This window comes from Nerophis ophidion, linkage group LG18, assembly GCF_033978795.1.
Source record: "Nerophis ophidion isolate RoL-2023_Sa linkage group LG18, RoL_Noph_v1.0, whole genome shotgun sequence".
Taxonomy (NCBI): domain Eukaryota; kingdom Metazoa; phylum Chordata; class Actinopteri; order Syngnathiformes; family Syngnathidae; genus Nerophis; species Nerophis ophidion.
Window position 1 is genome coordinate 31,652,521 of NC_084628.1, and position 15,967 is coordinate 31,668,487.

Genomic DNA, 15,967 nt, shown 5'->3' on the forward strand with positions numbered 1-15,967 from the left:
GGCGACAAATTAAGTATGTTTCTTAAAAGTACTGGAGGACGCTGGAGGACGAGGAATAGCAAAACATGCTTCACTACACAACGTAGGAATTTACAATAGCTAACCGCTAACAACAAGCTAGCTCTCCTCAATGTAAAAATATGAATGGATCTACACAGACATCGACTGTAATGATACCAAGTACATGAGCCGTATATAGTTGATATTACAATGATTTCACTGATATTTTCATCATCACAAAATATTTTGCCATTTTGTATTGTTAATAAAGTTATAAAATACAGCACGTCCCTGGACACATTAGGACTTTAATTACAACCGTTGTATGATACTGTAACTACTTGGTATCGGATCGATACCCAAATGTGTAGTATCAGACAAGAATAAGTGAATATTACATTTTACCAGAAATGTTAAGACAGGAAGTAAGCAGATATTAACAGGAAATGAACAAGTGGATAACTAATGTTGACAAAATAAAATGTCTAGCAACATTACAGCATCTTTCTTTACTTGCAATAATGAACTCATGTTTCATGTAGTAGAAAATGTTCTCTTCAAATAAAAACGTCTTTTGTTTTAAAAAGTATCCAAAAATTTTGCTACAAGACTAGTCTGACCTAAGACACAAAGAAGAAGAAGAGGAGGAAAAGAATAGGAAGAAAAATAAAAAGGCGACAAAAAGAAGGAGAAAAAAAGGAGAAATAGATGAAGGGAGAAGGGAAAGGGGAGGGTGAAGGAGAAAGAGAAGGAGAAGGTGAAGAAGAAGAAGAAGAAGAAGAAGAAGAAGAAGAAGAAGAAGGGGAAGGTAAAGAAGGAGAAGGAAATGAGCAGAAGGAGAAGGGAAAGGAGGAGAAGAAGAAGGAGAAGAAGAAGAAGAAGAGGAGGAAGGAGAAGAAGGAGAAGGACAAGGACAAGGAGAAGGAGAAGAAGAATAATAATAATAATAAGAAGAGTAAAATAAGACGAAGAAGAACAACAACAACAACAAGAAGAAGATGAAAAAGGAAAATAAAAAGAAAGAAAAGAAGAATAAGAAGAAGAAAAACAAGAAAAAGAAAAACAAGAAAAAGACAAACGAGAAGAAGAAGAAGAAGACGAAAAAAGAAGAAGAAAAAGACGAAAAAGGAGATGTGGAAGAAGAAGAAGAAGAAGAAGAAGAAGAAAAGAAGAAGACGAAAAAGAAGAAAAAAAGAAAAATAAGAAAAATAAGAACAAGAAGAACACGAAAAAGGAAGAGTAAAAGAAAAAAAAGAAGAAGAAGAAGAAAAAGAAAAAAAAGAAGAAGAAAAAGTAGAAGAAAAAAGAAAAGGAAGAAGAAAAAGGAAAAGAAAAGGAAAAACAAGAAGAAGAAGAAGAAGACGATGAAGACAAAGATAATTAAGAAGAAAAAGAAAAATAATAAGAACAAGAAAACGACAACCTATATCTCCTTGAAGAAGCTGTGAACTTTGCAGCTTCAGAAAATACCCAGCATGCCTTGGGGCAGTGTCTAATCTGCCTTCCTGCCTCCCACCTGTAGCACCACATGACCAAGAAGCCCCGCCCCCAGAGAGCAGCAGAAGTTATGGACTCACCGTCAGCGACGTACGTGTTCCCTGAGCCAGCTTTAACTAAGAATGAACCGAACTCATCCTCAGAGTCACTGTTACCTAGCAACCCCCCAGGGCTCTGATTGGCAGCAATGCGAGGGGGAGGGAAGGGGGGCTGCTCCACGGGGGAGGAGGAGGAGGAGGAACAGAGCGGCGGTGGACCTGCAAGACCACAAGCAGAGACAACACATGAAACACACACACACACACACACACACACACACACACACACACACACACTTATCTGATGTTGATTTCAATAAAAATAAAAATAAATGCTGGAAGCAACAAGTCTGAGTCAACAAGTGTTCTGTTTGAGGTTCTTTGGCCATGTATTCTTACATTGGTGGCGCCCCCTACTGGTTAGGATGAAAATGCTCCATAAGACATGCTAGCTCCCTTTGCAAACTTTTCTGACATCTCATGAAAGTTCCATCAGAATTGTCACACAACTTTTAGCGTTATCGATAGTGGAGTGAAAGAAAGAGATTGAACCCTCTTGTCAGTCTCCAACATCTTTCTCTCAGCTGGCAGACAAACACAAAGTCATGTAGTAAAATGATCCATATCAGCCCCAAAATGTAAATACGGTATTTCCTTGAATTGCCGCAAAGCATATAGTATGCGCCTGCCTTGAATTACATTCCGGGTCAAACTAACGTCCCAAAATAATTAGCGCATGCTTAGTATTACCGCCTGGTCAAACTCGTGACGTCACGAGTGACACTTCCCCTGTCATCATTTTCCAAATGGAGGAGACTGATTTCAATACCGGTAATTTGAAATTGCATAAAGGGAGGAAGATTAAGAGCTATTTAGTAGGATTAAAGGTCTAAGCTTACATCACACTCAATTTTCAATTGTATGGAATACGTACTGTACTGTGCAATCTACTAATAAAAGTTTCGATCAATCAATAAATCAACGCATGCAAGTCGCGCATCCACTCCTCGTCAGACCCCTTTCATGGTCTCCGACGCTGCTAATAAAGAGACAGGTGATTAGATAGCTCCTGCACATGCCCTGCCCGCAGGGGACGCGTGTACCACGCCCCTCCACATGCCTCTATCGTCAGATTCAGGCCGAACAGCCGTCCGGCCGTGCCCGCTCTTTGTCCAGGTTATCGGTGACTGTTATTACTGACGGACTGGTGTCTGGGTGTTACTGTAGCCAGGCACGTAAGAATAAACCTTTTCTCCATGGCAACGTTTCTGTGGTTTTCACTCACTTGCCGACTTTTTCCACTAACGCAGAGGTAGGCAAACCAGAACGTTGAAAGAGCCATTTTGGACCCAAATAACACAACCCTGTCAAGCGCCATTCGTACAAAACTCGCGGGGCGCACTAACATTAAACTTTCATATTAAGGTGGGGACCGCAAAATAACGTCTCGCGGGCCTGAGACCCCTGCACTATGCTTTTGTCCCTTTTACCAAATCTCTACTGGCACAATAGGATACGCGTGCACATCCGTGACATTGTTATCACCAGGAAAGATGAGATCACCTACCTAGGTTCCATTCTGGAGGCTAATCTTTCCTGTGATAAATGGCAACCAAGGTAATCAAAAAGGTCAACCAAAGAACGAGATTCCTCCACAGAATCTCCTCTCTGGTCAACAAAAGCACCTTGAAGATTCTAGCAAGAACTCTCATTCAACCCTTTTTCGATTACACTTGCACCTCCTGGTACCCCAGCACCTCGAAAACCCTCAAATCTAGACTCCAAACATCCCAGAACAAGGTAGTCCGGTTACTTTTATACCTCCACCCCAGATCACACCTCACTCCAACCCACTTCTCCAAAGTGGGCTGGCTCAGGGTGGAGGACAGAGTAAAACAACTTGCACTGAGCCTAGTCTATAAAATCCGCTACACCTCCCTGATACCGAAGTACATGTCTAACTACTTCCCTAAAGGGGAACATTATCACAATTTCAGAAGGGTTGAAACCAATAAAAAATCAGTTCCCAGTGGCTTATTTTTTTTTTCGAATTTTTTTTCAAAATTTTACCCATCCCGGAATGTCCCTAAAAAATGCTTTAAAGTGCCTGATTTTCGCTATCTGTGAAGTCACTGTCCATTTTCGTGTGACGTCATCCAGTGATGCTAATACGGATAACACAGCAAGATATAGCGACATTAGCTCGGATTCAGACTCGGATTTCAGCGGCTTAAGCGATTCAACAGATTACGCATGTATTGACACGGATTGTTTAAGTATGGAGGCAGATAGCGAAAACAAAATTGAAGAAGGAATTGAAGCTATTGAGCGAATAGCTATTGACGCTATTCGGCCATGTTTGCCTTAGCATCGTTGGTAAAATGTGCAGACCAACAATTGGAAGTTTCGCATCTTGTGACACTGGATCAACTTAAATCTGTCGATTGGTAAGTGTTTGTTTGGCATTAAATGTGGGTGGAGGGAAACGCTGGATGAAAATATAGTTTCAAATGTACATACAGCTAGCCTAAATAGCATGTTAGCATCGATTAGCAGGCAGTCATGCCGCGACCAAATATGTCTGATTAGCACATAAGTCAACAACATCAACAAAACTCACCTTTGTGATTTTGTTGACTTTATCGTTGGAAATGCATCTGCAGGTTATCCATACATCTCTGTGCTATGTCTGCATAAGCATCGCCGGTAAAATGTGCAGACACTCCGGCACATTCAATGGGGGTCTGGCGGCAGATTTCTTTGACTTTATCGTTGGAAATGCATCTGCTTTGAGTGTCGCAGGATATCCACACAATCTTGCCATCTCTGTAGTAGCATAGCTTTCGTCGGTAAACTGTGCGGAACAAACGACTGACCATATCTTCGACTTTCCCCACACCCTCGTATTTTGAACAAATTTCATCAATTTCTTGCCACTTTCGCATCTTTGGGCCAGTGGTGCAACTTGAATCCCTCCCTGTTAGTGTTGTTACAGCCTCCGACAACACACCGACGAGGCATGATGTCTCCAAGGTTCCACAAAATAGTCCAAAAAAATGGAAAATAACAGAGCTTAGAGCCGGTGTTTGTAATGTGTTTGAGAAAATGGCGGCTTTATTATCTGGGTGACGTCAAGTTCTGACGTCATCGCTCTGAGAGTGATAAATAAAAAGGCGTTTAATTCGCCAAAATTCACCCATTTAGAGTTCGGAAATCGGTTATAAAAATAAAATGGTCTTTCTTCTGCAACATCAAGGTATATATTGACGCTTACATAGGTCTGGTGATAATGTTCCCCTTGTAGAGGGGGAGCTCCACAAACCACGTTAAACCCAGATTCCGATCTAACAAAGGTCTTAACTCATTCTCTTTCTATGCCACATCAATGTGGAATGCACTCCCAATAGGTATAAAAGTAAGTGCATCTCTATCCTCCTTCAAAACCGCTCTAAAGCAACACCTCCAGGCAACTTCAACACTTTACTAATACCCTCCTCCATTCACATCCCATGTCCACGGATTGTAAATAACCTAATGTAAATAATCGAATGTATTTCTAATGTATTTACTTGTTCTTATGCTATCTGAACTCACTATGTTCTCTGCTGGCTGAACATATCCTACTAAGTAAGACCTACACTGTCCATTTCTCTGTTGATGCAATTGTTGATGACTGAAGTACTGATATCAACCAAAGCTCCTTATCCCACCCCCTGGATTGTAAATAATGTATATAAATCAATGTATATACTATGATTATTAACCTGTGTGATGACTGTATTTTGCTGATAGTATATATTTGTACAATTAATTGATTAACGTGGACCCCGACTTAAACAAGTCGAAAAACTCTTTCGGGTGTTACCATTTAGTGGTCAATTGTACGGAATATGTACTGAACTATGCAATCTACTAATAAAAGTATCAATCAACCAATCAATGTATACACTAAATTCGCCCCTGTTTCGCAGGCAAACACGGCTGAGGCTCCAAAAGTACTGGAGTCAGTAGCCATCGCTAGTTTGTACGCTAACTTAATGATGTCATATGCCTTTAAATGTGGTACAGCGGACACAAAATGGCTGATTTTATCGCGCGGTCGTGAGCTACTGGTGATGGACACCATTGTGCAAAACAAGCAGAGGAGGTCAAGACGGGTATTGTTAACGCTTGAAGACGAGCAGAAGAAATGATTGGCTCACACTTCATCCCGGCTCAGCGTCGAGTGCGGCGTTTAACGGTTAATGGCGTCAGCATGCTATCTGCTGACTGCTAACGATGTGTTCCCCGCAGAGTCACTAATTACCGGTCTCGTTAGAAAGTCGCTACCATGATCTTTTTCTGCCAGCTCTCACTCGCCTGTTGAAGTTGGCAAAACTGTGCAAACTTACATCCACCACACATGTCCACTTGAATGAATGAAATAAGTTTATTTCGGTCATATAATCAACCATCGACCATTTTGTGTGACCAGACTCACAGTACAGATTAGACATATTTAAAGGCCTACTGAAATTGGATTTTCTTATTTAAACGGGGATAGCAGGTCCATTCTCTGTGTCATACTTGATCATTTTGCGATATTGCCATATTTTTGCTGAAAGGATTTAGTAGAGAACATCCACGATAAAGTTCGCAACTTTCGGTGCTAGGAGAAAAGCCCTGCCTCTACCGGAAGTCGCCAACGAGGACGTCACATGTTTGATGGCTCCTCACATATTCACATTATTTTTAATGGGAGCCTCCAACAAAAACAGTTATTCAGACCGAGAAAATTACAATTTCCCCATTAATTTGAGCGAGGATGAAAGATTCGTGTTTGAGGATATTGATAGCAAAGGACTAGAAAAAAAAAAAAAAAAAAAAAAAAAAGTGAAAAAAAAAAATTCAGATGTTTTTAGACACATAATTCTGGGAAATCCCTTATCTTTCTATTGTGGTGCTAGTGTTTTAGTGAGTTTAACAGTACCTGATAGTCAGAGGTATGTAACGCTGGTTCGGCATCGTGGTACCGGGTTTGATTCCCTCGTGGATGCGTCAAACGAAGAACACAACAAAGGTAGGATCTAACAAATGTATTAACAAAAGGTGAGCTCTGAACAAAAACACTGGAGCTAATAAAAAGGGAAACAAAAGACGCTAGCGTGAAAGCTAGGAAATATAAAGAACTAAGACTTGGCATGAATGCATAAAAAGTAAAAACAAAGATGATTTGCTTGCTAGCTAATGAGCTAGCGAGAAAAGCATACCTGACGTTACGTTGCGTGAAAACAAACTAGAGTCCCAGAAAGAATAAACAGAAGAGGCCGGCTTATAAAGGGAAGGTGATTAACAGAGAACAGGTGTGCAGGAACCGGGAGTAGCAGCTGAAACTAATAAGTAACCATGGTGATGGACTAAACGGGAAATAAACGGATCAAACGGAGAATAAGAACAAAGATGGAAAAATAAACAATAATATGTGAAGATCCGAGTCACGGATCGCAACAAGGTGTGTGTCCACGGGTGTCTTGACGCCAATGTCTCAGAGAAGTCGACGGCAGCTTTATCGGCAGCTTTATCGGCAGCACAAGCTCAGCTGATCTCCGGTAAGAAGCCACTTTTTACCACAATTTTCTCTGCGAAACTTGCTGGTTGACATTCGGTCGGGATCCATGTTCGCTGTGATCCATAGTAAAGTTTCACCTCCGTGAATTTTAAACAAGGAATCACCGTGTGTTTGTGTGGCTAAAGGCTAAAGCTTCCCAACTCCATCTTTCTACTTTGACTCCTCCAATATTAATTGAACAAATTGCAAATGATTCAGCAATACAGATGTCCAAAATACTGTGTAATTATGCGGTTAAAGTAGATGACTTTTAGCTGTGTGTGTGTGCAGCGCTCATATTTCCTGACAACCTGTGACGTCAAGCGTACACGTCATCATTACGCGACGTTTTAAAAAAAAAACTCCCGGGAAATTTTAAATTGCTATTTAGTAAACTAAAAAGGACGTATTGGCATGTGTTGCAATGTTAATATTTCATCATTGATATATAAACTATCAGACTGCGTGGTGGGTAGTAGTGGGTTTCAGTAGGCCTTTAACAATCATACACATTAATACACAAAAAGAAAAGAAAATAAATAGAATGCCCTAAAAAGGAATAGCCTGAAGCCAAAGTTTATATTTGCCTATCCTATATCTTTACTGAAAAATTAGATTGCCTGGAACATCAACGTTAAAAAAAAAAAATCAATGAGATGAAAGTAATTGTTACTCTATTTTATAATTTTCAGTTATTTCACCTTTCAAGGTTTTCTTAAACATTAAAGGCCTACTGAAACCCACTACTACCCACCACGCAGTCTGATAGTTTATATATCAATGATGAAATATTAACATTGCAACACATGCCAATACGGCCTTTTTAGTTTACTAAATTACAATTTTAAATTTCCCGGGAGTTTCGTCTTGAAAACGTCGTGTAATGATGACGTGTACGCAAGACGTCACGGGTTTTTAGGAAGTAGGAGCGCTGCACACACACAGCTAAAAGTCGTCTGCTTTAACCGCATAAATCCAAGATGGCGGCGCCCGGACGGGCTGCGCTCTCGAGGAGCTCCTGCTAAAGATGGAACATTTGGCAGAAATACCGGACAATTCCACAAACTTTATGGCTGGCTCGCATTGTGGTCACTCTGTGATCACGTACGACCGCCAGACACTTCTGGATGTGGACGAATCGGGCCGTTTTGGACTGATAGACACTTGCGTGCTAGACTTGCTAACTAGCATGGGAATACATCGGCGGCTACATCCAGCGGCCTGTGAAGCAGGGGAGTCTAGTAGCAGCGGGGGCCGTCTACGGAGCAGACGCCAGCGGTGTGATCGGAAACGCGGATGCCGAGCGGGGCTTAAAACAAAGCAGAAGGCTAATCCCCACAGAACACCACTTTCCTCCATCCCGAAGACGGATTTAGATGGAAAATGCGGGACTACTGGTCTGGGTAAGGAGTCAGTTAAATTAGAACAAGTTTTTTCTGCTTTGAGTGTTTCAGAGTTGGGCATGTGTTTTACCGAGGTGGCTAACTATGATGCGTGCAGTTTATCAAAGCAACAAACAAACAATCGGAAAATCCCCGTTACTGAGGTGGCTAACCATGATGCGTGCAGTTTATCAAAGCAACAATCAAACAATCGGAAAATTCCTGTCGTATCAATTCCTAGATATGGTCGTAACTATACTAAATGCACTGGGCATAATAAACACAGCATTATTAATATTGCTACTACGGATAATTTGATCAAAAACTCCATAAAACAGCCCACAACCTATAATATAGGTTTTTTAAACATAAGATCATTGTCTCCTAAAACGTTGTTAGTTAATGATATTATCAGAGACAACAATCTTAACGTCATCGGTCTCAGCGAAACCTGGCTTAAACCAAACGACTTTTTTGCGCTAAATGAGGCATGTCCTCCTAACTTTACACATGCGCATATTGCCCGTCCGCTCAAAAGGGGTGGGGGGGTCGCACTAATATACAACGAAAACTTTAACCTTAGTCCTAACATAAATAATAAATATAAATCGTTTGAGGTGCTTACTATGAGGTCTGTCACACCGCTGCCTCTACACCTGGCTGTTATCTACCGCCCCCTAGGGCCCTATTCGGACTTTATTAATGAATTCTCAGAGTTCGTTGCTGATCTAGTGACACACGCCGATAATATAATCATAATGGGGGACTTTAATATCCATATGAATACCCCATCGGACCCACCGTGCGTAGCGCTCCAGACTGTAATTGATAGCTGTGGTCTCACACAAATAATAAATGAACCCACGCATCGCAACGGTAATACGATAGACCTAGTGCTTGTCAGGGGCATCACCGTTTCCAAAGTTACGATACTCCCGTATACTAAAGTATTGTCCGATCATTACCTTATAAAATTCGAGGTTCAGACGCATGTTCGTCAAACTAATAATAATAATACCTGCTATAGCAGCCGCAACATTAATACAGCCACAACGACAACTCTTGCTGACCTACTGCCCTCGGTAATGGCACCATTCCCAAAGTATGTGGGCTCTATTGATAACCTCACTAACAACTTTAACGACGCCCTGCGCGAAACCATTGATAACATAGCATCGCTAAAGTTAAAAAAGGCTCCAAAAAAGCGCACCCCGTGGTTTACAGAAGAAACTAGAGCTCAGAAATTATTATGTAGAAAGCTGGAACGCAAATGGCGCACGACTAAACTTGAGGTGCACCATCAAGCATGGAGTGATGGTTTAATAACTTATAAACGCATGCTTACCTTAGCTAAAGCTAAATATTACTCAAATCTCATCCACCGTAATAAAAACGATCCTAAATTTTTGTTTAGTACGGTAGCATCGCTAACCCAACAAGGGATTCCTTCCAGTAGCTCAACCCACTCAGCTGATGACTTTATGCAATTCTTTAGTAAGAAAATTGAAGTCATTAGAAAGGAGATTAAAGACAATGCGTCCCAGCTACAACGGGGTTCTATTAACACTGACACGATTGTATATACGGCGGATACTGCCCTCCAAAATAGTTTCTCTCGTTTTGAGGAAATAACATTAGAGGAATTGTTACAACGTGTAAATGGAATAAAACAGACAACATGTTTACTTGACCCTCTTCCTGGGAAACTGATCAAGGAGCTCTTTGTATTATTAGGTCCATCCGTGCTAAATATTATAAACTTATCACTCTCCTCGGGCACTGTTCCCCTAGCATTCAAAAAAGCGGTTATTCATCCTCTTCTTAAAAGACCTGACCTCGATCCTGACCTCATGGTAAATTACCGACCGGTGTCTCACCTTCCCTTTATTTCAAAAATCCTTGAAAAAATTGTTGCGGAGCAGTTAAATGAACACTTAGCGTCTAACAATCTATGTGAAACCTTTCAATCCGGTTTCAGGGCAAATCACTCCACGGAGACAGCCCTCGCAAAAATGACTAATGATCTATTGCTAACGATGGATTCTGATGCGTCATCTATGTTGCTGCTCCTCGATCTTAGCGCTGCTTTCGATACCGTCGATCATAATATTTTATTAGAACGTATCAAAACACGAATTAGTATGTCAGACTTAGCCCTGTCTTGGTTTAACTCTTATCTTACTGATAGGATGCAGTGTGTCTCCCATAACAATGTGACCTCGGACTACGTTAAGGTAATGTGTGGAGTTCCCCAGGGTTCGGTCCTTGGCCCTGCACTCTTCAGCATCTACATGCTGCCGCTAGGTGACATCATACGCAAATACGGTATTAGCTTTCACTGTTATGCTGATGACACCCAACTCTACATGCCCCTAAAGCTGACCAACACGCCGGATTGTAGTCAGCTGGAGGCGTGTCTTAATGAAATTAAACAATGGATGTCCGCTAACTTTTTGCAACTCAACGCCAAAAAAACGGAAATGCTGATTATCGGTCCTGCTAGACACCGAACTCTATTTAATAATACAACTCTAACATTTGACAACCAAACAATTAAACATGGCGACACGGTAAAGAATCTGGGTATTATCTTCGACCCAACTCTCTCCTTTGAGGCACACATTAAAAGCGTTACTAAAACGGCCTTCTTTCATCTCCGTAACATCGCTAAAATTCGCTCCATTCTGTCCACTAAAGACGCTGAGATCATTATCCATGCGTTTGTTACGTCTCGCCTCGACTACTGTAACGTATTATTTTCGGGTCTCCCCATGTCTAGCATTAAAAGATTACAGTTGGTACAAAATGCGGCTGCTAGACTTTTGACAAGAACAAGAAAGTTTGATCATATTACGCCTGTACTGGCTCACCTGCACTGGCTTCCTGTGCACTTAAGATGTGACTTTAAGGTTTTACTACTTACGTATAAAATACTACACGGTCTAGCTCCATCCTATCTTGCCGATTGTATTGTACCATATGTCCCGGCAAGAAATCTGCGTTCAAAGGACTCCGGCTTATTAGTGATTCCCAAAGCCCAAAAAAAGTCTGCGGGCTATAGAGCATTTTCCGTTCGGGCTCCAGTACTCTGGAATGCCCTCCCGGTAACAGTTCGCGATGCCACCTCAGTAGAAGCATTTAAGTCTCACCTTAAAACTCATTTGTATACTCTAGCCTTTAAATAGACTCCCTTTTTAGACCAGTTGATCTGCCGTTTCTTTTCTTTTTCTTCTATGTCCCTCTGTGTATCGGCTGGGGACATCTCTGCGCTGCTGGTCCGCTACCCTTGGGATGGTTTCCTGCTGGCTCCGCTGTGAACGGGACTCTCGCTGCTGTGTCTTGGATCCTCTTTGGACTGGACTCTCGCGACTGTGTTGTATCCATTGTGGATTGAACTTTCACAGTATCATGTTAGACCTGCTCGACATCCATTGCTTTCCTCCTCTCTAAGGTTCTCATAGTCATCATTGTCACCGACGTCCCACTGGGTCATTATTGTCACCAATGTCCCACTGGGTGTGAGTTTTCCTTGCCCTTATGTGGGCCTACCGAGGATGTCGTGGTGGTTTGTGCAGCCCTTTGAGACACTAGTGATTTAGGGCTATATAAGTAAAAAATTGATTGATTGATAATTACACAGTATTTTGGACATCTGTGTTGCTGAATCTTTTGCAATTTGTTCACTTAATATTGGAGAAGTCAAAGTAGCAAGATGGAGTTGGGAAGCTTTAGCCTTTAGCCACACAAACACACGGTGATTCCTTGTTTTAGGTGAAAATTTACTATGGATCAGAGCGCGGTCAAGCGAACATGAAACACGACGGAATGTCAACCAGCAGGTTTCGGTGAGAAAATTGTGGTTAAAAAGTCGCTTCTTACCGGAGAAAAGCTGAGTTTGCCCCGTCCATAGCTGCCGTCGACTCTTCTGAGACACTGCGCGTCAAGACACCCGTGGACGTACACCTCCGACTATCAGGTACTATTAAACTCACTAAAACACTAGCAACACAATAGAAAGATAAGGGATTTCCCAGAATTATCCTACTAAATGTGTCTAAAAACATCGGAATCCGTCCCAATGCAATCTCGTTTTTTTTTCTTTTTTCTAGTCCGTCGCAAACACGAATCTTTCATCCTCACTCAAATTAATGGGGAAATTGTCGTTTTCTTGGTCTGAATAGCACTTTTTGTTGGAGGCTCCCATTAAAAACAATGTGAATATGTGAGGAGCCATCAAACATGTGACGTCATCGTCTGCGACTTCCGGTAGAGGCAGGGCTTTTCTCTTAGCACCGAAAGTTGCGAACTTTATCGTGGATGTTCTCTACTAAATCCTTTCGGCAAAAATATGGCAATATCGCGAAATGATCAAGTATGACACATAGAATGGACCTGCTATCCCCATTTAAATAAGAAAATCTCATTTCAGTAGGCCTTTAACAAAGAACTACATGTCTTCAGCTCATCACTGAGCTTGTTCAACTCCTAAAAGTGAAATACAATTGTATTTTATATTCCTTCTTACTTCACTTATTTCAAAACTAAATTATAGTTTTCTCCTCCTAAATCAAATAACCTAAGAACACAAGCTGGAAGGCTGTCGTTATTTGCTCGAAACATAATTTCCATTGTTTTTAAAAACACAATATCTGAACATTTAAACACATTAGAACTTATAAATAATGAATTGGTTTGTTCACAGTCGCAAGCTTTGTGTATTATTCTAACGACTCTTTTTTTAAGTTTAATTACTGGGTCCATGCTTGTTTTATAAACATTTCCCCAAACTTCAACACAATTTGTTAATTATGGAAAAATAAAAGAATAATATAACATATACAGACATTTGTTATTTAGCATGTGTTTTACTTTATAAATGGTTTGGATATTTTTCCCTTTATATCAAGAGTGTCAAACTCTGGCCCGCGGGCCAAATTTGGCCCGCCGTGTAATTTAATTTGGCCCTTGAGGAAATATCAAATTAGCATTAGAGCTGGCCCATCAGTATTAAAAAGCGGCGGTGCCGCTGTAACACCGCGTTCACCGCTAACACTCATACTTGCCAACCCTACCGATTTTTCCGGGAGACTTCTGAAGTTCAGTGCCCCACCCGAATTTCTCCCGATTTCTACCCGGATAACAATATTGGGGCCGTGCCTTAAAGGCACTACCTTTAGCGTCCTCTACAACCTGTCGTCACGTCCGCTCTTACTCCATATTAACAGGTTGACGGCCAAGTCACATAATATATGCGGCTTTAACACACACATGAGTGAATGCAAGCATACTTGGTCAACAGCCATACAGGTCATACTGAGGGTGGGCGTATAAACAACTTTAACACTGTTACAAATATGCGCCAGACTGTGAACCCACACCAAACAAGAATGACAAACACATTTCGGGAGAACATCCGCACCGTAACCACAACAAACACAACAGAACAAATACCCAAAACCCCTGGCAGCACAAACTCTTCTGAGACGCTACAATATACACCCCCGCTACCACCATGTTAGCATTCTTTGCTGTATTTACAATGTTAGCATCCTTCGCTGTCTTAGCAATGTTAGCACCCTTCTCTGTGTTAGCAATGTTAGCATCCTTTAATGTCTTAGCAATTTTAACATTCTTTGCTGTCTGAGCAATGTTGGCATCCTTCACTGTCTTAGCAATGTTAGCATTCTTTGCAGTCTTTACAATGTTAGCATCCTTCGCTGTCTTAGCAATGTTAGTATCCGTCATTTTCTTCACGATGTTAGCACTATTGACTATCTTAACGTTGTTAGCACCCTTTGCTGTCTTAGCAATGTTAGCAGCATTCACTGTCTTAGCAATGTCAGCATCTGTCGCTGTCTTGGCATTGTTAGCATCCATTGCTGTCTTAGCATTGTTAGCATCATTCGCTGTCTTGGCAATTTTAGCATTGTTTTCAGTCCTATCTATGCTAGGATTCATTGCTTTCTTAGAAATGTTAACACCATTTACTATCTTAGCAATGCTAGCATATTTTGTTGTCTTAGCAATGTTAGCATAATTTCCCCTCTTTACAATGTTGGCATCTTTCCCTGTCTTTGCAATTTGAGCATCATTTGCTGTCTTTACAAATAATAACATATTTCGTTTTCTTAACAATGTTAGCATGTTTTGCTGTGTTAGCATCCTTCAATGTCTTAGCAATGTTAACATTCTTTGCTGTCCTAGCAATGTTAGAATTCTTTGCTGGCTCAGCAATGTTAGCATCTTTTACTGTCCTAGCAATGTTAGCATCCTACGGTGTTTTAGCAATGTTAGCATCCTTCAATGTCTTAGCAAAGTTACCATTCTTTGCCGCCTGAGCAATGTTGGCATCCTTCACTGTCTGCAATGTGAGCCTCGTTTGCTGTCTTTACAAATATTAACATATTTCGCTTTCTTAGCAATGTTAGCATTCTTTGCTGTCTGAGCAATGTTGGCATCCTTTGCTGTCTTAACAATGTTAGCATCCTTCGCTGTCTTTACAATGTTAGCATCCTTCACTGTCTTAGCAATCTTAGCATCATTCGGTGTCTTAGCAAAGTAAGCATCCTTCAATGTCTTAGAAATGTTTACATTCTTTGCTGTCTGAACCATGTTGGCATCCTTCGCTGTCTTAGCAATGTTACCACCCTTCTGTGTCTTAGTAATGTTAGCATCCTTCAATGTCGTAACATTTTTAAAATTCTTTGCTGTCTGAACCATGTTGGCTTCCTTCGCTGTCTTAGCAATGTTACCACCCTTCTGTGTCTTAGTAATGTTAGCATCCTTCAATGTCGTAACATTTTTAAAATTCTTTGCTGTCTGAACCATGTTGGCATCCTTCGCTGTCTTAGCAATGTTACCACCCTTCTGTGTCTTAGTAATGTTAGCATCCTTCAATGTCGTAACATTTTTAAAATTCTTTGCTGTCTGAACAATGTTGGCATCCTTCGCTGTCTTAGCAATGTTAGCATTCTTTTCTGTATTTACAATGTTAGCATCCTTTGCTGTCTTAGCAATGTTAGCACCCTTCTGTGTCTTAGTAATTGTTAGCATCGTTCAATGTCGTAACATTTTTAAAATTCATTGCTGTCTGAACAATGTTGGCATTCTTCGCTGCCTTAGCAATGTTAGCATTCTTTCCTGTATTTACAATGTTAGCATCCTTTGCTGTCTTAGCAATGTTAGCACCCTTCTGTGTCTTAGTAATGTTAGCATCCTTCAATGTCTTAGCAATGTTAGTATCCGTCACTTTCTTTACGATGCTAGCACCATTCACTGTCTTAGCATTGTTAGCATCCTTTGCTGTCTTAGCAATGCTAGCATCCTCTGCCGTGTTAGCAATGTTAGCATCCTTTGCTGTCTTATTAATGTTAGCATCATTCGCTGTCCTAGCAATATTAGCATCCATCGCTGTCTTAGCAATGTTAGCATCATCTGCTGTCTTTACAATGTTAGCATCCTCT

At 41.0% G+C, this 15,967-nt stretch overlaps 1 protein-coding gene across 9 annotated transcripts in view; it reads right to left on the minus strand.

Moving 5' to 3' along the window:
- tenm4 (teneurin transmembrane protein 4) overlaps positions 1-15,967 on the minus strand; it is a 343,760-nt gene that overhangs the window by 249,719 nt on the left and 78,074 nt on the right. For 8 of the 9 annotated variants that reach the window (XM_061877993.1, XM_061877991.1, XM_061877992.1 and 5 more), the window contains exon 4: positions 1,578-1,754. The exons of the other annotated variant lie outside the window; for it this stretch is intronic. In XM_061877993.1, the coding sequence (XP_061733977.1) occupies positions 1,578-1,754 (177 nt within the window). The remainder of the gene's footprint in view (positions 1-1,577; positions 1,755-15,967) is intronic. 9 annotated transcript variants of the gene reach the window in all.